The sequence below is a fragment of the Agelaius phoeniceus genome, chromosome 5, assembly GCF_051311805.1.
Source record: "Agelaius phoeniceus isolate bAgePho1 chromosome 5, bAgePho1.hap1, whole genome shotgun sequence".
Classification (NCBI taxonomy): Eukaryota; Metazoa; Chordata; class Aves; order Passeriformes; family Icteridae; genus Agelaius; species Agelaius phoeniceus.
In genome coordinates this window covers 5,478,914-5,503,742 of record NC_135269.1, presented here as the reverse complement: position 1 = coordinate 5,503,742, position 24,829 = coordinate 5,478,914, and the positions used below count along the sequence as shown (strand labels likewise).

The 24,829-nt window shown below is 49.4% G+C and overlaps 2 protein-coding genes across 7 annotated transcripts in view; one reads left to right on the top strand and one right to left on the bottom strand.

The window, feature by feature from the left end:
* CACNA2D4 (calcium voltage-gated channel auxiliary subunit alpha2delta 4) overlaps nt 1-24,829 on the bottom strand; it is a 121,429-nt gene that overhangs the window by 27,224 nt on the left and 69,376 nt on the right. The gene's annotated exons all lie outside the window — the stretch shown is intronic.
* Nucleotides 1,845-24,829, top strand: LRTM2 (leucine rich repeat transmembrane protein 2). 6 transcript variants are annotated; one of them, XM_077178187.1, is made up of 5 exons: nt 1,845-2,450; nt 13,763-13,914; nt 14,406-14,567; nt 18,412-19,002; nt 20,510-24,829. In XM_077178187.1, exons 3-5 carry the CDS (start codon nt 14,501-14,503, stop codon nt 20,962-20,964), a joined length of 1,113 nt encoding a protein of 370 aa, XP_077034302.1. In that variant the 5' UTR covers nt 1,845-2,450; nt 13,763-13,914; nt 14,406-14,500; the 3' UTR covers nt 20,965-24,829. The 6 variants fall into 6 exon arrangements, with proteins under 6 accessions (XP_077034302.1, XP_077034300.1, XP_054487404.1 ...); XM_077178185.1 differs by having other exon boundaries at nt 12,811-13,914; XM_077178188.1 differs by lacking the exon at nt 13,763-13,914 and adding an exon at nt 12,811-12,949 and having other exon boundaries at nt 2,120-2,450.

Below are 24,829 nucleotides of genomic sequence, written 5' to 3'. Positions count from 1 at the left end.
GTGGGGTTGAAGAAACCTGTGGGGTCAGCCTGGTGGCCAGTGGCAGGGACAGAAAGTGGCAGCTGCTGGCAAGAACTGTGAGAAACTTTCACACATTTGGGTGACACGAGTAAGACATGAGAGCTGAGGAGAAGCAGGCCACAATGAACCCTAGTAACAAATAGTCATCTCTGTGTCTTCACACTGTTGGTGAGGTCAAGGAGAAAGGAGGAAAGCAGTGATCCAGTCTGAGATAAGGATGATGCTATAGCTCAAGCGAGAGGGAAAAAACTGAAATAAACTCCTCTGTGCTTGTTCCAAAGAACAACTGATTGTTAATGAGCCTTTTTGCCCTGGTGGCAAAGGGTACACTGCATCAGAGGGAAGATCTGAGGTCCATGAAATGATGAGTGGCTGCTGCAGAGTCCCCAGAGACACCATGGCTAACATTTTATTCCTACTCACATGCACTGTGCCACTGCAGCAGGCCAGCAATGCAGTAAAGCAATGCTGAGCACCTGGCACAGGTAGGCAGCACTGTGTTGACACATGATGCCTACCTGTGCACCACTTGCCACTCCCCACCCTGCCTGCAAAGCCATGGCTGCAGCTCCTGGGCTTTCCCTGGAGCTGTGCACTGCTGTTCACTGTGGAGAGAAGTGCCTTCCCCTCCACCTGTTCATGCCTGTGCTGAGCATGCCTGCTTCATTAGCTCATCCTCTGCTTGCCCCTCTTTCTGTCTGCAATCTCTGGCTTCTCTCTTTGATTATCCATATGTTGTTCACATAAGGAGCTCTCCCCAAGATTTAATTCTTGGGCCTGCTGCACAATAAAAAGGTATAACAAAGTCTCAAGATTGCATCCTGCAGAGTGCCTACCAAGGTTTACCTTGCCATTCACAACCTGTTTTTATGGTAGCTGGTCCAATGGTTACATAAAACCTGTGATTCAACTGGAAGGTACCAGAACAACAGAACAGCCATGCCTGTACCATCCATTTGCATTTTCTAGTCTCTATTTCTGAAATATTCTTATTTTCCCTCCCTAGTTAGTAACTTGAAATTTTACTTTGAGTCCTCTAAAAATTTCACTTCAAAAGATAACTTCCAGACACATTAAAAAGAACAAAAAGCCCAAATCAGCTTGTTTTATGATAGTGGACCTGATAGAAGGGGCAGTTTAAGTACATCAACATAACAGTAATTCTTGCAAATGCGAGCTACTGAGGTCCTCATCAAGATGGAGGAAGGCAAGATAGGGGGCTGATTTTGGGGGTAAGGCTACAGCAGCCTGTGGGAGAGCACAGAGGAAATCCCAATGGTGGTAGTGGGCTGGATTTGGCTGCTTACTGCATCCCTGTACCAGCAGGTGATGTCAGGGAGGGCAGGGAATGCCTGTCACTGATGGATGTCATGGCACCGGACGCATGCACCTATGGCTGAACACACTCTCTGCTGCACCCAAAGCTCAGGGGAACAAACTGTGGATCTTTCACCCATTCCCCTTGTTCCAACTACCCACTAACAGCACCCCTCAAGTTTTCCCTGAACCCCTAAGGAAACAGGCACCGGGCTGTGCTGCCCACGGTGGGCACCTCTCAGTTATCTCCCTCTTGGATGCACTGCCTCCCCACCACCGTCTCTGGAGCCCTGGAAGGGGGGTGGGAAGGGGGTGCCTTTCTCCCAAACCCACCAGGTTCTCCCCTGCTGTGTCCCCATTGCTGCAACCGCTTGTCTGGCTCCTATACAAAAGCCAGGGCTTGTCCCTTTTCATCCTGATGCCTTTCTCTCTGAGTTTATTGTCATCAGTCATAGCAGGGGAGAGATGGAGGGAGGGGAGGAACTGTTCAGCTCGGTGCTTTCTCTTGTAACCTGTGCCTGACCAATCTACCTCCTCAGGGGCTGTGGGGAGCTCCTCCCGCCCTGGCATCTCCTCACCCCTCCTCGAGCCCCTCGGCTCCTGGCACCCGGAGAGGGATGGCAGCAAGGGCGGGATGCGAGAGAGAGAGGGACTGACAGCAACTGCCCTTTCTCCAGGATGCACTGAGAGGAATGAAAACCTCCCGAGCTCCTTCCTCTGGGTGTTTGGGAGCAGATCCTGCCTGCCTGGCGGGGTGACTCCTCTGCACTGTCTGTGCGCGTTCCTGTGCGTGTGCTGCTGCCATCGCAGATGTACCCCCAGCTGTCACTTCACCGCGCACAGTCGCTCCCTCTCCCGCCTCTCTCTCTCTCTCTTTCTCTCTCCCCCTATTTATTATTTACGGAGGATTACAGTCCCTTTCCCACGCTGTCATCTCGCTGTGCGGCTCCCCTGCCCTCCACGCGAGGCCAGCGGCTGGCTCGGGAGGGCTCCTGCCAGCTAGGGTCCAGAACAGAGGCACTTTCTGCTGGATTTGCTTTGGGATTGTACCGGGTTCAGAGAGCCGGGAGAGCTGCCATTCTCACAGGAGGGTCCATTCCAGCCTGAGAGAGGTAAGCAAAGACGTTTCCCTTTTGAATTTTCCCCCATGCCCGGCTAAGCGAGGCGAGCGGAGCTGCCCCCCAGGCAGCGGCTTCCCCGGGGAGGGGGCGGCGGGCAGGGCAGCACTGCGCGCCGGGCGGCTCAGCGCAAAGGCTCCCTTGTGCCACACTGACGGACAGAGGAACGGCAAACCTGCTGCAGAGCTTGTTCCTACTGCTTCCAGCCCGGTCTCAGCGCAGGCAGCCGGGAGCAACTTCTCCCAGCTGAGAACAGCACCGGCAGCTTTCCTCGCACCGCAGGCGGCTCTGGTGCGGCTCTGAGGCTGAGAACGCGGAGCTGGGCTCACCCCGTACCTGGTGAGCCCTGACTTCTGTCGGCTCCCCGGGGCTCTCACAGGGGTCGGCATGAGAGGTGCCACCCTCCTGACTTGTGATGGCTTTGCTGGCTATCATTTTGGACTCAGCTGTCTCAGTAAGAACACCCTAAAATGGAGAAGTATGGACCAAAATCGAAGAGGTTCGGCACTCAGTGCACAGCTTTAGGAGTGGGGGGGTGTATGTGTGTAAGTGTGTGTGGGTGTGTGCTCATGGACATGACCACAGGACATGAAGTGAAGGATGCCAAATCACAAGTAGAGCCAAAAATAAGTCCCGAGTTGCTTTCAGCATCTCTGCAGGCTGAGCCTGTAATTTCTGAACTTTTGGGTGGAAGGCACAGCACTGAGGGGGGTGGGTGAAACACAGAACAGAGAAGCTTCACAGCCTTTTCCAGCCCTGACTGGGATGAAAGAGCGAGAAGGAGGTCCCAAACGAGCCGAGGTGAAGCACACTGTGGACAGGAGTTATATGTAAGTGTTAGCCTGTGTCGGTGTGTGTTTGTGTGCATACATACACATGCACAGACACGTGCACACACACACACACATCCCACACAGGGCATTCTGCCCCCTCCTCCTCCCTCTGCCTGACCAGCTCATTACTGTCCCTGCATCTCCTGCTAATTAAGAGCGACATGTTAAACTGGAGCTCCCCTCATTTGGGGAGAGAGGGTGTTTGAAGCTGTTGCTCCAAGCAGGTCATGACCAAGCTGGGCTCCAGGCCCACCACGTGGACTGTCAGGTAACCTGAATGGGCCACATCCAGCACAGACCTGATGGGAATGGCAGTGGGCAGGATACAGCACTGCTCTGCTGTGAGAGTCTGACCTGCCACTCAAGAGTGGAGAGAGAAATTCAGATCTCATCTGGGGAAGGACCAGAGCTGCTGCTATTACAGGAGAAGGAAACCCTTAAAAGACAGGGGAACCCTTGAACACAGACAGCGACTTGTCCCAAAGCAGAGGACCTTCCTAGCAGCGAGGAGAAGGGAGCCTTTCCAGAACTGCAGACCATTTTTCTTCTGAGCTTTGTGGCTCAGATCTGTTGGGGGGTGGGGGTGGATTTTCCTCTAACTGCTGTGGGCAAACAACATTTGCAAGGGAATTATTCCACATGAGCGAAAGGCTTGCGGGAGTTGTCTCCCTGTCAGACATCAGTGCTGCCTCTGTTAGTGCATCCTGTCCACTTGGAGGAATTATGGTAAATCCTGAGCAAAGGGGCTGCTTGCAAAGAGAAAGGGAGGAAGCCTTCTTATGTAATTTTTATACCAGATCATAGCTTTACCCTTTCCTCCAGCAAAGTGAATGTCACATGCTAGCAAGGTGCACTCTCAGCTCAGACATCTTTAAGAGTCACTCCAGCTTCCTGCCCTTCCTCTGGATTTTTTTTAAAGCCTGATGCAGAAAGGATTTTCTAGGCTTTTCTGCACCACAGAAGCCTGATGAAGGCAGAGCTGTGTGTCAGTAGGGCTGGGAGGGTCAGCACAGGGCCACAAGGATACCTGGACAGAAGCATTCAGGGAGCAACAGAGCCTGGAACAGGATGGGGAGAAGCTCAAGCCTGTGGGAAGGCATTTCTGGGTAGTTCTTCCGTGACTTTTGCCTGTTGCTGAGTCAAAAGACAGAGCAGGCAGTTTCCTTCACTTGCCATGTTTGGTTACAAGCAGCTGCTTACACTGCTTGACAAGTGTCCCAGTCCTGGGTGGCTCAAACCATAGCTCAGATGACCATACTGGGATGCTCCGGCCAGCTGGGTAATGCCTCAGCATGCTACACCATGACACACACTCAGTTCTCCCTGGAAAGAAGCAGGAGTGGGAGTTCTGGGATGTTCCTCCTGCTGCAGGGAAATACCTTGTCACACATACCCTATTCCTGCTGTGGCTTTACCAAAATGCTGGCTCACAAAAACGCTTTCTGTGATTGAGGGGATGATAACAGCAAGAAGATGTGCACTTTTTTTCTATAAACTAGTTCAATTCCAGACTCATGACAAGGAAGGAAAGGTTGCTTCATCTGTGAGGGGTTGGATTATGTGAAATATATTATTCATATTTCAAAAACAAGCAGTTGAAAGTTAGGAAATACTGGTACCGGAGTACCCACTGCACTGGGTTACAGTCCTGACTGGCAGGATCACACACTGTATTTTCATGAGCTGCTTCATTCAGGGTCCTTGGCTACATGGTGCTCAAGGAAGGAGTGAAGCAGGGGGCTCTTTTTTTTTTTTTTTTTTTGGGTACTGCAAAATGTGTGTCTCTTTTATTTGTTTACTGCCTGCCAAGCCAGCCCTGCAGGCAATACATCACTATTCATTGTTTTGTGCTGTTCTGAAGATGTGAGCAGCTACAGTTGCCTTGTAGCTGATGATAGAGAATTTATGCTCCTGATGAGACAAGAGAGAATGGTGGTTTTCCTGGCTTTTGAAGAGAAAAGAGACTTCCCCTTTTAGCCACACAGGGAAGGAGCAGCAGGTGCAGGACAAGGGCCTGGGACCTCTTGGCTCTCAGTGCTATTGAGTCCCTGAGATTGTACCAGTTTGCTGGCTAAGCTGCCAGTATTTTGGAAAACAGCTGTGAGTGTTCAGCAGTTCTGCAAAATGGCCCCTAGGGTCTCGTGCTGGGCACCCACAAAATCAGGAATGTACAGACTGTGGCCTCCTGCCAAAACTGTGGTTTAATATTTAATTCTGACCATATAAAAACAGCCTCATTTATTACAACATCCTCATTGTTAGCTTGAGTATCATGTGTCCTTTGCAGTGAGTATGGGACAGGGTCCTGTGAAAAAAAGAAATATAACTTGGGTGGGTGAGCATAGGCAGTGCTGTGCTGCATCCATGCAAGTGGCTGAATCAATGTTGGGCAAGTATAAGCTGACATTTAAGTCCTTGGCTTTCCAAGCCTATTTTATCATACTATTTTATCAATTTTCTTCTTCCTTTAATGAAAATAACCATTTCCTCATTATATTTTTATTAATGGGGAAAAAAGAGACTGTCTATTATTTATGCTCTGCAATGCCCCATGCCCACCACAGGAAGGACTGAGACTTAAATTTACAGCAAAGCCACACAAATCAGAATTTCTTGACTGACAGCAAGAAAAGCCTGGAAGTTTTTCTTGGAAGTCATGCCCTGCTACCATGCTCCTCCTCACTTCAAGGAGGCTGGGAAGATTCCTTCCCCATGAACCATGCTCTCACACAAGGGATAAAAAAGCAAGACCTCACCCTGAGTCTGGAGATGAGCTGTTAAAGGCAACTTGGCTTGGCATTCATCTCTTGGGCTGCATTTCCCCTCCTGGTGAGACTCCCTAGTACCAGCGCTGCCCAAAGTGACTTTGCTGTGAGGTACCTGGGTAGGGCAGAGGGGCTGAAGGTGGGCCCTGCTCTCCACACCACTTCTAGTGATTTTGATGGGATGTGACTTTGCCATTAAGGTATCTTTTCTGTGGCTGCAAACCCTGTAGAAAGTCACGTCAAATTTGCAGACCTTCCTCAGCCTCGGCAAGCTCTGCAGCATGAGGCTGTGATCTGTGTGCTAACCCAGATGCATCCAAAGATCCTGGCTGGAGTTCTGGGTTGTGAGAGCTGTCACCACGTCTCGTTGAGCTATGGGCAATGTTCCCAGCTCGTAAAAAGCCTAAATGTCTCCCAGGGATCCGCAGGCACCCCTGGAGCTGAAGGCAGCAGCCCAGATCCCATGCAGTTTGTGTGGACTTTGCAGGGCTGCCCCTCTTGGATGCTCTGGGAAGGTGATGGGGCAGCAGAACAGCTCCAGGTTCTTACAGGCAGCAGCAACAACCTTGTGCCACAGTGGCAACCAGGTGAGGCAGATCTCTGCAAGTCACTAAGGCAGAAAAAGATCTCCTTCAGAGTCCAGTACGAATGCATTGTGTGGGAATGATGAGAGGCAGCCTTTCCTCAGGGGGTTTGCCAGGAGCTATGTGCATTCTGGGTTGCTGATCCCCTTATGATAAGAGCTGAGAGGATTTTTACTGCCAGCATCTTGTGCTCTTGTGCTCTGCCCCACCACTGTGCAGGCATGGATGGTCCCTGTCCCTCTGGATATGCCCAGGGCACAGCCTTGTGACACCTTAGTTAAGTTCTTCCATTTTTCCAATGTTTTCTACATCGTCTCTCTCCTCCTGCTCCAGCAGCCAAAGTGACAAGCCACTACCCTTGCAGCTCATTTTGGGAGCCTGGCACCCAGGGAAGCACAGCCAATGAGGGGAGTGAGGAGAAGGGGGAGCAGCCTTGGTGGCAGCAGTTCTTCACCACGCTGGCTTCTCCACCAGAAGAAAGAGTAACAAGAGTCAAGCATAAGGAAGGCCAGTGAGCTCAAGGGCCCAGTGTATTTAAAAATGCAGGCAATGAAAAAAGCAAAACCAGTTTTTGGGCTAATGCAGAAATAAATGATGAGAAACAAGCAAGTGTGGGGCATTTTGTGTGCAAGGGATCACCAAGGCTTGCAAAAGCTCGCCTCATTTTTGGAATGAGAAACCACGAGGAGAAAAGGCTCATGGATGAAGTGCCTTGACCCCTATAAGATGTAACAGGGGTCTCTTGATATTGATCTGGAAGCCCCTTGATTTGGCAGTCTGGTCATGCTGTTCAACAGAAATCTGGCCTAGTGCTCCAGGGACAGAGCTTATATTGATTAAAAACTTACATTTTCCTATCTTGCTGCTAAACTGATGCACCACCATCTACTACTCTGTTAGTGTAAATGTATCTCTTATCTCAGACAGGCTGGCACCTTCCCTCTTAAAGATCTGCTGCACCCTTTGACTCTTACTTAGAGACCCAGGGAAGGTATTGGGCCATGTTAAAATTTTTGACCCCTCAGAGAATCCTTCACAAATGTGGGCCCATACACACCTTCATTCTCGAATACCACCTAAATAAAAACAAGAAAGAGAATACTTTGGGATTCAGAGCACCATCCAGCCAGGAAGTGCAGAAAATACCTGTGAGCACAGTAGTGATGGGAGTGAGGACCACAGAACCAGGATTCTCCCACCAAGATGTCTTCTCTGCCTGCAACCTTTTCCTGGTTGTACCACCCACCCACACCCCCAGGATAGGCTTGCCAGGAAGCAGGGAGCAGCGTTTTAAATGCCAGTGAGCTGGAGGATGCTCGTGGGGTGTAGAGGGGGAACTGGGAGCAGAAGGGTGCCTCCCTCAGACCTGCAGTCCTTCTGTCAGGGGACTGAGCGAAAGGATTAAAGGCCTGAGCTACCACTTACCATGGGATTAACCCCTGCAGGAAATTAAAGTTGTAGGGAAGGCTCTTCACTCCACAGCTGAGAGAATGAGAAAAACTGGGATCTGGATTAGAACTGGCAGGGCTGGTGACAAGCCACCACCCACAGCCAACTGTTCCCGGCTGGATCAGAAAATGTTATCTCAACCTTCATGTAGAACCCCCCTCCACATCTCACTTGGTTACCAATTTTTGCCAACAGTGTGAGAGGAACAAAAACATCACCCTGTGGCAAGAAAAAGAGGAGGAAACTGGGTAGTCAGCTCACGTGTCCCTCCTCTGAGCCCCTCTCCCACTCCCTCACCCGCTTCCCTTCTCAGCTGCCTCCGCTCTGCAGGGAGGAAACAGGCACGTGGTCTGTCGCGTTCCCTAGGACTTGGAGAAGATGCTGGCACACACATGGCTGGATTTCTTCCTGTCAACTGCCCCCTCAGCTCTCCTCCTGCTGCTGCTCTGGGCCTCCTCCATATGCCACACTTTTCACTGTGCTGGGACTTTCCTGTCACTCCTGGTTGGATATCCTGCTGTCTCCACCTGCTTCCACAGCTTCCCAAGGAATTCCACATCTCCACTGCAATCTGGGTCTTTCCCAGTAGTGATACCCTCTCCATCTCCCCTTCCTATGCTCTGTATTTCTCAGAGGATTTGCCGAGGCTTTATGCCCTTGGTTATTTCCAGCTCCTCCAGAATTTCCCAGTCTCATTATTGTGCATTGGTCAGGGAGGCTTGGGATGCAAATAGTGTTTTCTGCTTAAGCTATGGAATGAGGAATCAAGAAAACTGGCTTCTCTCCTGTTTTTGCCACAGGCCTGTCAGGAAACTTTGGGAAAACCTGGCCAAAAATCCTTTATTCTGTGTAGCTTTGATAAGGCCTACAAATGCTCTCTGCAGGACAGGACAGCTTTTACTACCCCAAGTGCAAACGCTGCACTTGACAGCTTTGAAAATCCTCAGTGAGTGGGGAACTGATGTGGACTAATGATGAACTATCAAAAGCAAGGCAGCTGAAATTTCAGCCAGCCAAAATCAGCAGCCAGTTTTACCTGCATCATAGTTTAGCCTTCCATAAAATAGGGATAAAGTTGATCTTTCTTGGAGGGTCCTGGGGAGGAAACATTTTTTACCATCAACACATTTGCATTTCAGAGGTGCCTACATTGTCAATCCAAAAATCTGAAGCTTTTTGACCTTTTCATATCACAAAGGGTGAGGTTTTTATTTGCATCAGGCCAGGAATGTGGCAGAGTCTTTCACAAGACCAAGTGAGTTTTACACTTTTTCTGCTTGCTTTACAGCTTTCTGAGTGAGGTGTTTTGCTTAGCTGAGATTGATCACTGCAAGTCAGAGGGCACTATTTCTTCTGCAGCTGGGTTTCTTGTATGAATTTAAAATGTGCTTTCCATTGATTGTGACAGCACAACACTAATGAATCTTGAACACATGTGTTAATACATCAGCAAGTGCTGCAAATAAAGCTGATAAAGCTGGGAAGCTCACTGGAGCAATGACACACACTGGATGTTTCTACAGCATTGCTGAGCTTCTCTGCCACCTCTGAGTGTTTTTGCATTCCAAAGAGACAACAAAGAGGGGCTGCCACTGAGACAATGTCACCTCTTGGGATCAAAAATTTGCACAACCAGCAGGTCTGTTGGGGGACCTGAATGGGTGAGGCCTCCATGCCATCTAAAGCCACTTGTGGTGTGGCAGTCAGGCCACACAGATTATGTCTCTGCTGCCACTTGCCCCACCAAGGGCAGATGAAGGGACATGCACAGAACAACATGTTAGTGACTAAATGCTGAGGTACCACTGTCCCTCTCCATTATGGGGTGATAGCAATAAAACATGGATCCTAAAAGCAACAAGGAAAGAGGAAGGAAAGAAGATAATCTCCTTAAAGCGTCCTCCATGCCCTCCCTCATGCTGCTGCTTTTCTGATAAAGGCTAAAGCAATTCAGCATTGGAAAGGGGAAAGGGACTTTGCCATGAAGGAGAGTGTGGGGGAGGGATGCAAGTCTGTGCATACTTTCTGATAATTTATTGCTGGCATCTGTTACAGTCTCTGCTACCTACCCTTCTGTAATATAGGTCACCCACATGCCCTGCCAGTGCTCATAAGCCAAGCTGTTAACGGAGTCTGATCCCCCAGCCATGATCCAAGGGTTAGTGCAAGGGACTTGGAGAGATAATCAGAGACAGAGGTTGCTGGGTTCTGTCTCTGACAGTGTCCTCATCCTAGTGACACAGTCCCCTGTGTCTCTATCCTCAGTGCTGTTTTCTGGAGAATGGGATAGATTTATCCACCTACCCAGAGCAGAAGCACTACTGGCTCTGCTTCTGGGGGTCATTAAACACAAAGTAGCACCACCTGACAGCTACTGTAAGAGCCATTCATAGAGCACATGGCAAGCTTTGGATAGAAGGTGACACAGAACTGGGAAGAGTTACTTAGCCAGTATGTGGATACAGTAAACTGAAACCATCCCTGCTCTTCTAGCATGCTCCTTGGGACCCTCCCCACAGAAAATACAGCTTTGGGGTGAGACTGCAAACATGACTGGTGTCTGGGCACAGAGGAGCAGGCACAAGGCAGGAATAGTGCCTGCTGGAGTTTTCAAGCCCTGGCAAGTGCTGTGGAGTCATTACAATCCCCTCTGCATCCCCCAGTTCCCTGCTCAATCTAATTAGGGGAATCCTCATTAGAGAGTCCTCTAGAGTCTGACAGCAGGCCAAATGTCCAAGTGGCACTTCAGCTTGGTGTATTTTTGGCCACTGGAGCCCATGGGCCAGAAACAGATGATTTCATTTTGTTGCTTTGAGCTGAAACTAAAAAAGTTGTCTTTTGCTGTCCTATTTGAAACATAGGAATAGGAAAAGGCCATCACCAGCCCCACAGGCAACCCTGCTTTCTCAAGAATGTGCAAAGACATTCAGCTCCAAGCACATGGAAGAAAGCTCTGGCCTTTGTGCCCCATGGATAACAGGGCATTCAGCTGACATGCTGCTCTAGGGAGAAGGAATCATCTAGAAAGCCCATGAGAAAGACACATGCCTGGTTTGTGGAGCCCTTGTGTGACTTCAGAGCGTTCAGAGCTCCAGCAATGCTGACCAGCCTTGAGCCCCCAAACCCAAACAATGCCAGGCAAGCTCAGAACAGATGGCATGGTGCCTCTCTTGTTGAGCTGGGGACATACAGGGAGCATTCCCAGGTCTGGCAGGGTGCTGGCTGCTGGAAAAATCCCTGGCTGAAAGCAGCCAGACACATCTGGTGCTGCTTTGGGGAGGCTAGAGGTGTGGGCAGGTGCTATTTGCCCCAAGATTACACATTCCCAGTGCTGCACTGGCAGTGAGTGCAGTTGGCCTGGTGCTCTGCAGAGCAGAAGGCATCTCTTGGGCCACAAGAAAACTGCTAATTAAGTCAGAATTCAAGACAAGTCAGAGGAAACCTTTAAAAAAGAACTCTTGAAAATCCTCTCTGCCTCCTTGCTCTCCTGACTGTGGAATATTAATCACTAAGGGTATAATGTTCTTATGGGCAGTAGATGCGTAGGAGAAACTGGGTTTTTTTTTTCTGGATCTTTGGAATTAAAATTTCTCCATGAACATACTTCTTCAAGGTATAAATGCAGAAGCTCATTGACCCTCACCTTTCAGCAGCCAAGAACCTCTATGTATTCCAAATCTATTGCTCTGCCACCTGGGCATATGGTGTGCTTGGAGAAGCAGGCAGCTTTGTGGAAGACATGGAGGTTAATAAATATGGGTTACAGAAGAGTCCCTGGAACATGTGCAAGCCCAGCTCCGTGCACACATTTGTAAATGTAAGCTAGGTTGGTGACTGTGCATTTGTACATGAAGGTAGCTGCTTTTAAGTCTTGGAAACACGTGTATGAGTGCACACAGGGTGGCTGCTATCTATGGAGTGGGGAGTGTGGCATATATGTGACATGCTTTAAAATAATCTTGGGTTTATCAAGGCCCCTCCATCTCAGTGCATGTTGCAGCGCAGGAGACTGACATTAAAGCCTGAACAGGTGTTAATCACTATGCACTGTAATAAATTCTAAACATAGGGAAAAGGCTTATTTATACATGGCTGCTCCTCCCACCCTGCACTCTCTGCTTGAGCCTTGGTGCTGCCTGAGGGAAAGAGGCGCCCGTGAGGTACCAGAAATGAGTGCAAGAGCTGGACTTGTCCTGCTGCAGCAGAAGGAGTCGGGGGTGGACCATGACCCTGTCCCCATCCTCACACCCGGGTGTGCCAGCCCTGCCCTGCCCTCAGCCCCCATTGCTGCCTGGGGACATCTTGGATGAATTGCACAGAGCACTGGGAGAGACACCAGTGCATGGCCTGAGTGGGGGCTGAGGGGACACCATAGAGGGACACAATGTCATAAAGCACCCAAGGAAGCTGGTTTTGTTTTTTTTTTTTCTTTTAAATTGCTTAGCCCCCCTAATTGGCGCGAAGCCAGCTGATACAGATGGGGTGTTACAAAACAGAGCCAAAAGGCAAGAGCACAAGGAACAGAGCTATCTATAACCCTGACAAAGTTAGATGGAGTGAAGGTGGGGAAGAGGGAACGGCAGAGCATGGCAGGCGGCTGCCCCTGATGCTGAGAGCAAGGACGTGATCATTTGGCAACAGGATTTGGAGCTGATCGACTGGCGCTATCCAGCAGGCAGATAAGGCTCTGTGGCTGTCAGCTTAACTCTGCCGTTTATTCCAGTGCTGGAGGGAGTTAAATAGAGCACACGGAAAGCTGCTGCTGGGGACTGAAAGTCAAGGAGGGAGAGGGAAGGAAGAGGCTGTAATTGGGCAGTGTCCGGGGAGTCGGGTGGAAGTGGCTGCAGGCAGAACCCCTCCAGGTAAGTGCCTGCAGCTTTTCATCCTCCTTTTCCATATGGACAGGCGGGGACAGGAGACTTCAGGGGTGGCATTTAGGATGGAGAGGTTTCTGTGGGGGAGGCTGAAAGTCTCCTCGGTCAGGTCGAGCGCAAGCACCAAATGGGGACAGCTATTTGTTGCAGCTTCTCCTTCAGTGGGAACTGCAGAGAAAGGGCTCCAGCTTAGTTTGGGGAGTGAGGGGCTGCAGCAGATGAAGGTTGAATTGGTTTCTGTACTATGAGAGGTGTTTGGTGCATTGGCATTTAGGTAAATGATCTAAATAGCCTTGCAAATGTGCTAGCCTAGGTACTGAACCTGCTCGTTATTTCCATCAAGATGCTAATTTTAATATTTCCTGGTGGTTTACATTCCCATATAAAATAAATCAGTCTGGGAGCCTGGGGGAGGGTAGGCACCTGGCACGTGTGTGGGGAGAGTGTCCTGGTGGCAGTGCAGCACCCAGCTGAAACAGCTGCCGTGGATGTTGTCAGAGCCCCTCAGAGTGGATGGAGGATGGCTTATTTCTGTACTCGGGTTGAAATGTGTCCATCTATCTGCTGCTGTGACTGTGGGTGGCACGTCAGAGAGTACGCAGGGGGACAGAAGGATTTGTGGTGTTTTCATTTTTCCTGCCTCCTTGTATCCAAAAGGGAAGCGGGAGGGAAGTTGAAACCTGTTGTCAGTCACTTACTGTCAGGGGAGAGTTTTATGGTCTTTGGGTTTCTAATTAGACTGAGGATTTTTCCTTCTACTAATTAAGATGCAATTCCTCTCTTTTCAACACTCCCACTCAGTCTCCCCCGCCTCAGGTCCTTCCTTATCCTTCTCCTCCGAGGCTCGCTCGCTCTTCAGCTCCTGCAGTTGCTGCAGTGGGAAATCCCCAAGCTGAAGCTGTGCTGCTCTAGCCACCACATCCATTTTACCTTAAAACAGACAGGAAGTGCTGGTAGGGAATACGGCACGGGGGGGTGGGGGGACGGGTGTGGTGGAACGGGGGGAGGAGGAGCGGGGAGAGAAGCAGCTTGGCAGCCGCTGGTGCCCAGATCTCAGCGAGCCTGAGCCGTGCGTCAGGCAGAGGATGCACAGGTGGCACCAGCCTGCGTGGAGGCGACAGGAATGAGCCGGACTCTGCTGCCCTGGCAGGGTCACCTTAGCAATTCATCAGGTTAACCTTGAGCATGAAGCTAATGTAGCTACCGTAGCAGGCTATTCAAGCACAAACTTCTCTCTGGCACTTAGGTGAATCAGGTTTTATTTCTGCACCGCGAGGTTCAAAATGAATTCATGTTGCGCCTCCTGAAACACCCTCCATTTCTCCTCCAAAACAGAACTGATGCCTCAAAGGCAAAACACTAATTGTGCAGGGGAAAGGACAGCACTGAGCTCAGCACCCAGGGAAGTGAATGTCATCTGCTCAGCTCTGCTTTCCCTCTACAGGACCTGGCAGGCAGGCTGCAAGGTCATTCCCTCTCCCTGTGGGGCCGAGGGCCAGGCTGGCTGTTGGATGTGAAGACACGCTGGAGAAGAGCACGATGCTGCCTGCAAGTGCTGGCCACCGGTGGAGGAGCAGGTTCCTCATGAGGTGGCAGGAGGCTTGTCGTAAGTAATGCCTGCCCAGGTACCAACTACCATATTCCTGTTTGTCAAGGGAATGGGAAGAAAATGGGTCACATCAGGGTTAAGAACAGGGGAGAGGGACAGCTAAGAATGGAGATGTTTGAACTAATTCCTGATTCCTTTAGAGGCCAGGCTAGATGGGAGGGAGAGTGATATTCTAAAGCTGAAGATGGGCTTAAAGTGGGACAGCGAGTGATGATTGCTTCTGAATTCCAGTGGGCCTGGCAGGTGAGAAACAGCACGACAGACACCACTGCACAAAGATCCACCCTGAACATTTCTCAAATCAGTATCCTATGAGCTGCAGGCTCCTCTCTGTGCTTGGGGTTTTACACAGGCTGCTGAGCAAAGCTCTTCACAGCAAAAGTCATAACAGATATTAGAGGGAAATGCAGGATGTGAAGGCAGAATTCTCCTACTGGGCACTGCCACATGTAGTGAAAATCAAGAAGTAAATAAAGAAGCTCCCTTTCAAATTAAATTGTAAACGTTCAGCCTCTGCATGTTCCCAGTGGGCTGGGGCAGCTGCTACAGCACCCCTGAGTGCAGAGCAGGCACTGCTAGGGTGATGTGGGGCTTTGGGAATTTATCTGCATCTCAGAGAAGTATCTGGGGACCACAGTGGAGTAAAGGGGACACTTGGAGAGTGTCCCTCAGTACTGCATGCCCAGGCACCAAGTATATCTGTGCTTTTCCTCGTTCCAGTCCTCCTGGTCACATTTGGAGCTGCAGCTCTGAGAAGCTGGGGGAATTACTTCCTTCTCCAGAAAACAAACATCTTTGTAATCCATCCTCACAGACCAGACTGTCTAAATTATTTATAATGAATGCTACTGAGTCTTGACTTAATGTGATATACCTGGATCATCTTTCTGCCACCTACTAGAGTCACCAAACACCCCACAAAGTAACTTGATCTTCCCTAAACACGAAACCACTTATTATCCATCCTTCTGTAGGGCTGGAAGACAGCTTCAAGTTTTGTCTATTGCTTCCCTGCCTCTCTTTCCTGTAGAGCTGCATCTTAACCAACGCAATGAATTCCCTGGCCTCAGCTCACATCCTCAGGGATGTGAAATGAAAACGAGATCTCTCTTCTGTACGATTTTAGTAAAATATTTCCAAAAGCATACAGCAATATATGGGTAACAACAAGACATTTTTGGCATATCCTACATGGCTGCAGAAGCCTGGCATAAATCCACTTCCTGAACATAACCACAGCCAGCTGCCTGAGGCTGTTCCTGCCAGCCACTGCCAGCATACACACTGGTGGAACCCCACAGCCACCCAGTCGGCGCCGCAGGCGGCCAGGCACTCTGAGAGATAAGCACTGAGCAGAATGCCACCTGGATAGCATTACACATGGGCTGCTCTTGCCTTTCTTGGTGTACAAAGCAGCTGTTATCTCATCATCACAGCTGCCAATCTATTATTAATACTGGGCTTTTGTTAAGCATCCAGGAAAAGACGGGGTCACTTGAATGACTCATTGCTCTTTCCCTTCCCCACTCTGGCTCCCATTCTTTTAATTCCCTCTCTACAACAAGAGTGTGACATATTCTGAACAGAATTAAATATCAGCTAGCCAGTCAGTACCTGTGCTGCACTAGCCCATTGGCTATGATCTACTTTCATGGCAATTTCTGCCGTGGGCTCCAGCCTCTGCGTGACTAGAAAGCACAGAGATGGTCTGGGTAAAGATCTGTCTTACATTTCAACATAAGGGTCCATAATTCTCCTTAAAAGAGTACATTTATTGGCATGGCCTGGGCTGATGTACACCTGAGATCTCGACTGTAGGATAGTAAAAAATGATTGAAGAATTGTGAAAGACAGATGAAATAGGAAAGAATTGATATATTATCTCTGAACATTTATCCCTTGCTCCTTAATAAAGTCATATAGCTTAGGATTCAAACAGGATAGTTCTCCTTAGACTACCAGTCCACAAATCTGCCAATTCTCACAAGGATCACTGGGAACACAAAACTTGCCCTGTGCAGGATGACAGGGTTGGAGTATGAAGGCACAACGCTGACAAGCAAAGTCACTATAAAAAAATGGGAAAAAATGGGCTGGGGGTCAGATTAAACTCTGGAGAGTGGCACAAGCGAAGAGAGGAAGAGCACAGCTGACTGCAGAGCTGCTCCAGGCAGAGCTTCTCCACAGCATGAGTCTCCTTTGGCTCTCTCTCTTGTCACAGTCTTTTCACAATTCCTTTAGGATTAAGAAGTAAAACACCTGCTTGTTGGTTCCTTGAAGAAAAGCAGGACAGAAGAACCTGACTGCCAGTTCAGGAAGGCAAGACAATCAACACATCCCCTTTAGCTACCACTCACCCCTCAAAAGACTCTACCAACCCAAGTGACTGCCTTCTCTGAAGGAAAGTGAGAAAGGGAGAGGACAGGCATGATGTACAGACAAACCTGCTTCAGTTTTAGTCAAATGCTCAAACTTGTCACCTTAAAAACTGCGAGGGAGCTGAATTTGCTTCCCACATTGAATAATAGCGGAATTCATTGTGTGATCTCAATTCCACAAAAGGAACTAAGATGAAGGATGCAAATGTTTTACATAGTCTGCTTAAACATAGCTCCCACTCCTCTAATGACAAGAGGCACAAAGCTTGCTTTCTTGCTGATAATGCTTCTTTGTCACAAAAATGAGAGTTTGAAAAGCTGCTGGCTCCCAGGGAAGGTTGGTAACTGTGCCCTGATGCCACTGGCAGGATCTGGAGTCACGTCTGGAATCCACAACAGCTCTAAAAAATGCTGATTTGTGATTTGTCCAACCTTGAGATAGTGTAGGAGAAAGGGTGTGTGTGTGTTAACCCTTTTCCTGACACTGCTTTTGTCAGTTACCAATGTACATCTCTTTTCCTCATTCCATTGCTGTGGGCCGTTTTGGTCAGATGTGGTTTAAACTGTTCTTTGCATGTCTGTTGTCTGCCCAGTTGGTGACCATGATTCAGGGTTTGCCCCATGATTTGACTGTAGTCCAGAGTGTGTCCAAAGTTCTTAATTAGAACAACTGCTGGATCTGTACCGAGTTAGCACCTCTAGATGGGGGTGGTCACTGACCACTCAGAGGTACTTCTGGAGCTGTTGCTCTGGGATTCAGAAACTGTTTTGAGAGCAATGGCAAGTACCAGGTGTGCAGTGATTTAGGGACTCCTTGTTACTTTTTAGCAGTTGTCTTGGTCATCCCTTTGTAATGTAATGTAATGCATTAAAAAGTGGACACACTGTGAATATGATAAGCAAATGACACCCTGATTTAGAGTCTTAGATCTGAGTTTTATCAATCACAAATATTAGGATTCAAACTGCAGGAGCACACCTGAAATGTAGGTTGTTTTACTTTTCATTTTTCTTAAAAGCTTTTTAATAACATATCTGTTTCTGAAAAATTGGAACTTCTTAATTGTACCTGGTCCCTCCTGTCTCTACCCTGACTGTTTAGAAAGAGCTGTCCTTTGTCAGAGGTGTCACCTCCCACCACTCTCTGCTCCATTATCCTCTGACAGGTACAGTCCTCCAGTGTCTGTTGGCAAAGTCTGCTGGGATGCACTGTTCTGACTTTGCTGTGAAACTGGAAGGATATTTACTTGCTTGTTCCGAAAAAAACAGGCTAAGAGGAAAGTCATGCTGTCAGGATGCAGGCCAGGAGTAAAGGAATGTAGCTGTGAGGAAACTCATTACACTGCAGGGCATTGCAGTGAAGAGCCCTGCTGTGAGGGCTGTGTTGTAGTCAGTGGTGGGTAAGTTTGGGAAAGCACTGATCTAATCCATGCCCTCTTCCTTCCCTGCTTTTCACCTTCCAGTGCTTGGCTGCTGGCTCTCACTATGTGCTGCTGAGTCCTTCTTTGCTTGTCCTTCCTCCTGCAAGTGTAACAGTGGCAACCTGGAAGTGGACTGTAGTGGTTTGGGCCTCTCTTCTATTCCCTCAGACATCCCCACAAACACCAGGACCTTCCTCTTTCTCAACAACAAACTCAGCATCCTGCCAGGAGCAGTGTTTTCCAACCTCTCTGCTCTACAGAGGTTGGACCTATCCAACAACTTCTTGGACCAGCTCCCTCAGAACATCTTCAGTGACCTGGGGAACCTCACAGAGCTCCAGCTGAGGAACAACAGCATCCGGGCCTTGGACAAGGACCTGCTCCAGCACACGGCCCTGCTGCGCCAGCTGGATCTCTCCATCAACGGCCTGGCCCAGATCCCTTCAGGCATCTTCGACGACCTGCCTGCTCTGCGCTCCCTCTCCCTCAGGTCCAATCGCCTGCAGAGCCTGGACAGGGTGACCTTTGAGCCTCTGACCAGCCTGCAGCATCTCCAGGTTGGGGACAACCCCTGGGAATGCGACTGCAACCTCCGGGACTTCAAGCACTGGATGGAGTGGTTCTCCTACCGAGGTAGGTGCTCGCGTGCGGGAGGGGAGGCAGGTGGAGGAATTTTGGTCTTCCAGGAAAAGCAAGCAAAAAAAAAGGCAGGCAGGGAAGAAACAGGAGCACATACAACTGGCAGGAGCAGATACAACTGTCAGGTCAGGCTGACCTGATGGACAGGTCTCAGCCAAAGAGCAGGAGGACCCTGCTACAATTTAGTACCCCTGCACCTTCATATAGCAATACTGCCCTTCTGTGAAGTCCCCAGGAGCCCTAGATCTCCTATTTCCTTGTTTTGTTTCTAATCTGAACTATTACCTGTTTTTTTAATCTTGAGAGAAGAAAACACTTTCCTCGTGTAACATTAGAATTTTAGGATCATGAATTCACCTTACTCTTTCTGCCTAAAGAGAAGAAATGTTTTTCACACTTGGCAATAACCATCCCATTCTCTTTCTTAAGATGAGAGAATTAGAAGTCAGATTTGGCTGTAAAGCACCAAGTTTGCTGCCAAAAAAAGAACTTTAGGAAACAGTGACACTTAGGAAAAACACTGCAACTCACATTGGAGAACCCAACCTACAGCTCAAATTAACAAGCCAGGCCCCAAATCAGACTGGCTATGAAATCATCATTTCAAACGGAGCAGTTTTTGACAAGTTTGCATTTCCAGATTTTCCTTGAAACACAGAAGACTAGAAAGGTACATGTCACTTATCAGGAATGCTGATGGGATGACATGCTTTCAGAAGCTGCAACTCAGAGAAAGATGGCACATTTTACAGGACTGAGGATTGAAGGCCTGACCTTCTGTTTCTGGAACCAACGAGTAGGAAAGGGTCTCAAATCATGCAGATAGCAACAGTCAGCTGTCACATCCCTGCTGATCACAGCCATGCTGCAAGGAGATTATCTCTGCCTATAGCTACACTGCAGTCTGAAATATGCATTTGTGCGAGCAGAATCAAACAAGCATACGAGTGCCACTTTGCACTTTTTTTTTTATTTCTTGTTTTTCTTGACTACCATATCACAAAGTCGGTGGAAAGCACGCAGACATAACTTTGCTTTTTTTCCTCCCTTTCAAGGAAATTGCTCAAACTCACTCAAGCATTTGTTTCAACATCTGTCATTATTTTCACAGAGATGGATTAGTTGTCAGAAGATGGGATGTGTATCTGTTGTTTTTTTTGAGAAGGTACAGCCTGCTCCTATATTTTTGCTTTAATTTCTCTTTTTCTAAAGTGGTTCTTCTGAGACTTACATAACTCACTAAACAGTATGAGGCTGACTTAAATGGTTTCAGAGGGCTTTCATGTCTTGGCCTATTCAGATATGCACCAAGAGCTCTAATGTCAAACCCAACTTAGGCAGAGGTATACTGGCCAGCTGACATGGTTGAAGCTTCTGCAGGGAAAATACTTTAGCAGGTGTGAATGGAGGCCCATAAACTCACCCCAGCTGAGGATCTAACCCTGCTGGCTCTGTATGGGGATGGAGTTGTGATTGACTCCTCTTATCTCTGTTGGAACAGGTGGGAAAATCGACCAGCTGGCCTGCACCCTGCCCAAGGAGCTGAAAGGAAAGGACATGCGGATGGTGCCCATGGAGATGTTCAACTACTGCTCCCAGCTGGATGACGAGAACAGCTCTACAGTGCTGGACAATACTGGCCCACCTTGCACTAAAGGAAGCCCTGCTCCTTCCAAATCTAAATCAGGCCCAGAAACAGAAGTGGAGCCCAGTGTGGGATGCCCTCAGAAACAGCGGTACAGGCCCGTGAGCGTGCGCCGCGCGATCGGCACTGTGATCATTGCAGGGGTGGTTTGTGGCATCGTTTGCATCATGATGGTGGTGGCAGCTGCCTATGGCTGCATCTATGCCTCCCTCATGGCCAAGTACCACAGGGAGCTGAAGAAGAGGCAGCCACTCATGGGTGACACAGAAGGTGAACACGAAGAGCAAAAACAAATCTCTTCTGTGGCGTGAAACTGTTCTAGGAAGGAAGGGACAGTGATGAAAAAAGGTACCTGAGAGCAGTCAAGCATGGGGTCCTCCCAAAATACATCTTCCCAGACAGACTGTGCTATTGCTCCACTCACCCAAGTAGTACAACATGCTTCTGGGGGGTCAGGGCACCTGGCTCAATTTCTTTTCCTCTGCCCCAGGCCCATTTTGTGCCCTTTCACCCTTGGGCCCTCCCAGACAAATAAAGTAGAGTCAGACCTCGAGTGCTTGCTGTGCCTCATGCCCTTGCACAGAGTTTCCCTCACATGCCTGCTGCAAAGGCAGCTGGCACCTTCTGGGACCCTGTGTCATTCTCTCAGCTTCAGTCCTGAGTCATCCCGTGTCCTGTCAAGAGCTCTGTGCAAACAGAGAGAGAGCAGCTGGGTGAAACCCTGTGTGGGGAGCAGGACACCAGGAGTGTCCATGCCTCACCGTTAGGTCACTGCTGTTGTGTGACACGAAGCTGCTGCCTACCCTACAAATCAGTGCTGCCAAGATTACACCAGAAGGGAGGCAAGGTCCCCATGGTAGGGCAACAGTCAGTGGTAGATTTCTCTTCTCACTTTTAGAGGTGGAAAGATATCTGTATCACCCTAACACACTGCCAGGGAGTACAGTGTCCCTCTTCTTGCTCCTGGCCAAGTCTAAACCTTTGAGCTGGCACACACATCATCTGCTGCAGGTGCACAGCACAGAGTCATCCTCCTGTACACACACACACACACACTGACTCATTCTGATCCCAACACCCACAGAGCCAGTCCCAGTTCCAGGCATCCAGGCACCCCACCTGCACATGCAGAGCTATCACTCATGCCCATGCTGATCTGCCCTCTGCATGCAGCCATGGACACATCCAGCCACTTTACCTTACCCTGATCACTGTAGTGCGTATCACCTTCTGCTTCAGACAAAAAACATGCACACGCCACTGAGGAGTAACAAAAACATCTCAGCCATAGTGCAGAGCCAGTGGGAACTGGCAGAAGATGATGGAGAGAGGCAAAGTTATTGAGATTACAGCATCAGTCTGTGGAAATAAGTACACAGCATCCAAAAAAAAAAAAAAAGGTGTTCTTATCTATTTTATGTCTTCTCAAATAAATGGAGAGAGTAAGGATATGAAGCCTCCATTTAGAAATGTTTGATTGGAAGATCAGAAGTGGGTCATCAGGAAAGACTGGAGGAGGAGGTGGCTTACCAGGAGTGTAAGCCGTGCTGAGTAGTGTGAGCCTAGGGGAAGGTGTCGGGGAAGAAGTCACACAACCCAGGAGCTGCCATGGCTGGCACAGGGGCCAGCACAGTGTGTGGAACAGGGTGATGCAGCCAGGGTGACCAAAAAGAGTAGGCAGAGTTATGGAGGGTCTTGAGGTGAATGCTGGAACCTGGAGCACAGTGTGGCACATGTGGGAGAGCCCAGGAAGGGTCTGGCACAGAAGACAGCAGAGCCCACATGCACTCCCTTCACCATCACTGGGGTGTCCAGTGACACCCACAGCTGCACCTGAGTGTGCCCACACACACAGCCGTGCACACTGCCACTGTCACGTAGGGTGACTTCCCCCAACCAGATTTTAAAGCCCTCAGAATGCAGTGCCTCCTATTAGTCTTAGCTCATTCTGACCTGACAGGGAAAAAAAAAAAGTGAGAGGGGAAAAAAAAATGAAAGGAACTCAACATAAGGACTCATTTTGTATCACTGGAAGTGGGATAAAATGCTGTCTCCAGGGGAGAGCGCACATTGCCATGGTAACCTGCTCTAACCCGTCACAGTGGGTATTCCTGGGCGAGGAAGATGACACCGGAGGTCGTGCATCCACTGTGCCTGTGGATGGTGTGATCCCTGCCATCAGGAAACAAGCTGGCAGCCAGCCCAGCCTTGCAGGGTGTTTCACTAGCAACCTGTATTCAGAGCCCTGCATGCTCTGCAGGTGCACCATGCCAGGGCACATCACCTCTTCCACCTGCTTCATCTGAATCCCAGTGCTGTCGGACATCTCACAGCCCTCCTGCTCGCTGTGGCTGGATCCCTGTGGAAGCAATGCACACTGGCTCCTCACTCCTTCTGGTCCCAGAGAGGTGGCTGTACTGATCCATGGGCACACAGCATCATTAATCAAAGCCTGGAGTGGCAAAATCCCTCCTGGTCTACCCAGGGTCACCAGAGCCAAGGAGACAGGGTGCTCTGACTGTTTTAGCATGGGGCAGAGGAGGATGTTCTTCAGGGAAGCACAAGACCAGGCTGCCACGGAAGAAGAACTGGGAGAAGCAGTCAGCCCGCCCACCAGTGCAAGCACACACTTTCCTCTCGCTTCCAGCACTCTGTGGGGAAGAGGAAGCAAAGGAGGGGGGCTGGTGAAATGTGAGGAGGAAGGACTCTTCCCCCATGCACTGTACAGCCACTCCAACCATCCCATCTGCTCCAAGTGTAGCCCGCTCTGAAGGGCAGAACTGGTGCACTGCAGACTCCATATGCGTGTTATTGCTGTTCCACATTCCCAGCAAGCCAGGAGCAGACTCTGCCTGCTGGATCCAAACCTCTCCCCAAGCTCCCTCTCAGGGGAACCTCTCCCTTCACCATACTGGACTCCGCAATCATACTTGAAATGGGACTTGAGTCAGAGTGGTATATTTATAGATCTATATTTTACTTGCATCAAATAATGGTGACATATTGCACAAAACAAATGGGATCTATATATGTATGTGTGTGTGTGTGTGTGTGTGAGTGTGTGTGTGAGATAAGAGAGAGACTGTTTTTAAGGGAATAGACTAGAGGTGAAATGAATGGGAAGAAGGTAGGGGACAATGTAGGGGTTGAGGGTGTGAAATCCTCCTTTCCCTGCACCTTCCCTGTGACTTCCTCCTGCCCTGACCAATTTTTCTTTGTTGCTAATAATATTTTCTATATCCTGTGTTGTGGGGCTGGTGATGACCTTGCCCATCCTTTCCTTTTTTTGTTTTAATTTATACGGCAGAAAGTCTGGATTTATCTCAACCCTAGACAAGGGACTGCTATGTTTAGCAACCCACCCAGGAAAGGAGAAGACAGGAAAGGGGAGAACTGAGTGTTGCTGGGAAACACACAGGCTGGCTATGAGGAGTCCCTCTGGAAAGCAAATACTCTGTTTGGCAGGATGAGGACCTGTCCTTTTGCATGCAGAGCAGAGTAACTGGGCTCACTGGGAAGTGCCCTCTTCATGGCACTGTTTGCAAACAGGCTCTTTCTCTGCTCCCCAGCACATCTGGAAATCAGGCTGCCCTGGTGTGACTGAGCTGCTGCACTGCCCACAGGCACTGCAGGGAGCACTGCATCCTCAGCAGGCAGAAACAAAGCTCTGTGGGATGCCGGATACAGAATGAGACCCAGTGCTCCTTGTGTGCCCAGCCAAGGGGTTCCTCTGGTGTGTGGGGACAGCAGCTCCTGTTGTCCCTGCAGGTGTGGCTGGGCACGGGGGGAATCCCCCTGGATGCACCCTCTGCTGCAGACAGCTGCTCCAGTGACACATGCAGGTGCCTCAGCAAAGGGTCTTCTGGGGCTGACAGGTCCAACACGTGCCAGGGCAATGTCAGGCTGGCAGGGCCACCAGGAACAGCCCCTCCTGCTCCCCCCACTCCCCTTCCCCACACATCCACCTGTGGGACAGGTAGGCACATCCCTTGCAGGGAACAGATGGCACTTGTGATTCCTTTTTCTTTTTTGTTACTGTTTGAGGGAGAGCGACAAGATTTTCTAAAATGATTGAATGGAGGTTTCTTTGGCATGAGACAGAAAATTTTTAAAGGTATATTATATTTCTGGCTTGTTGTTACAGAATAATAATAAAGAATGTATTTTCCTATGCTC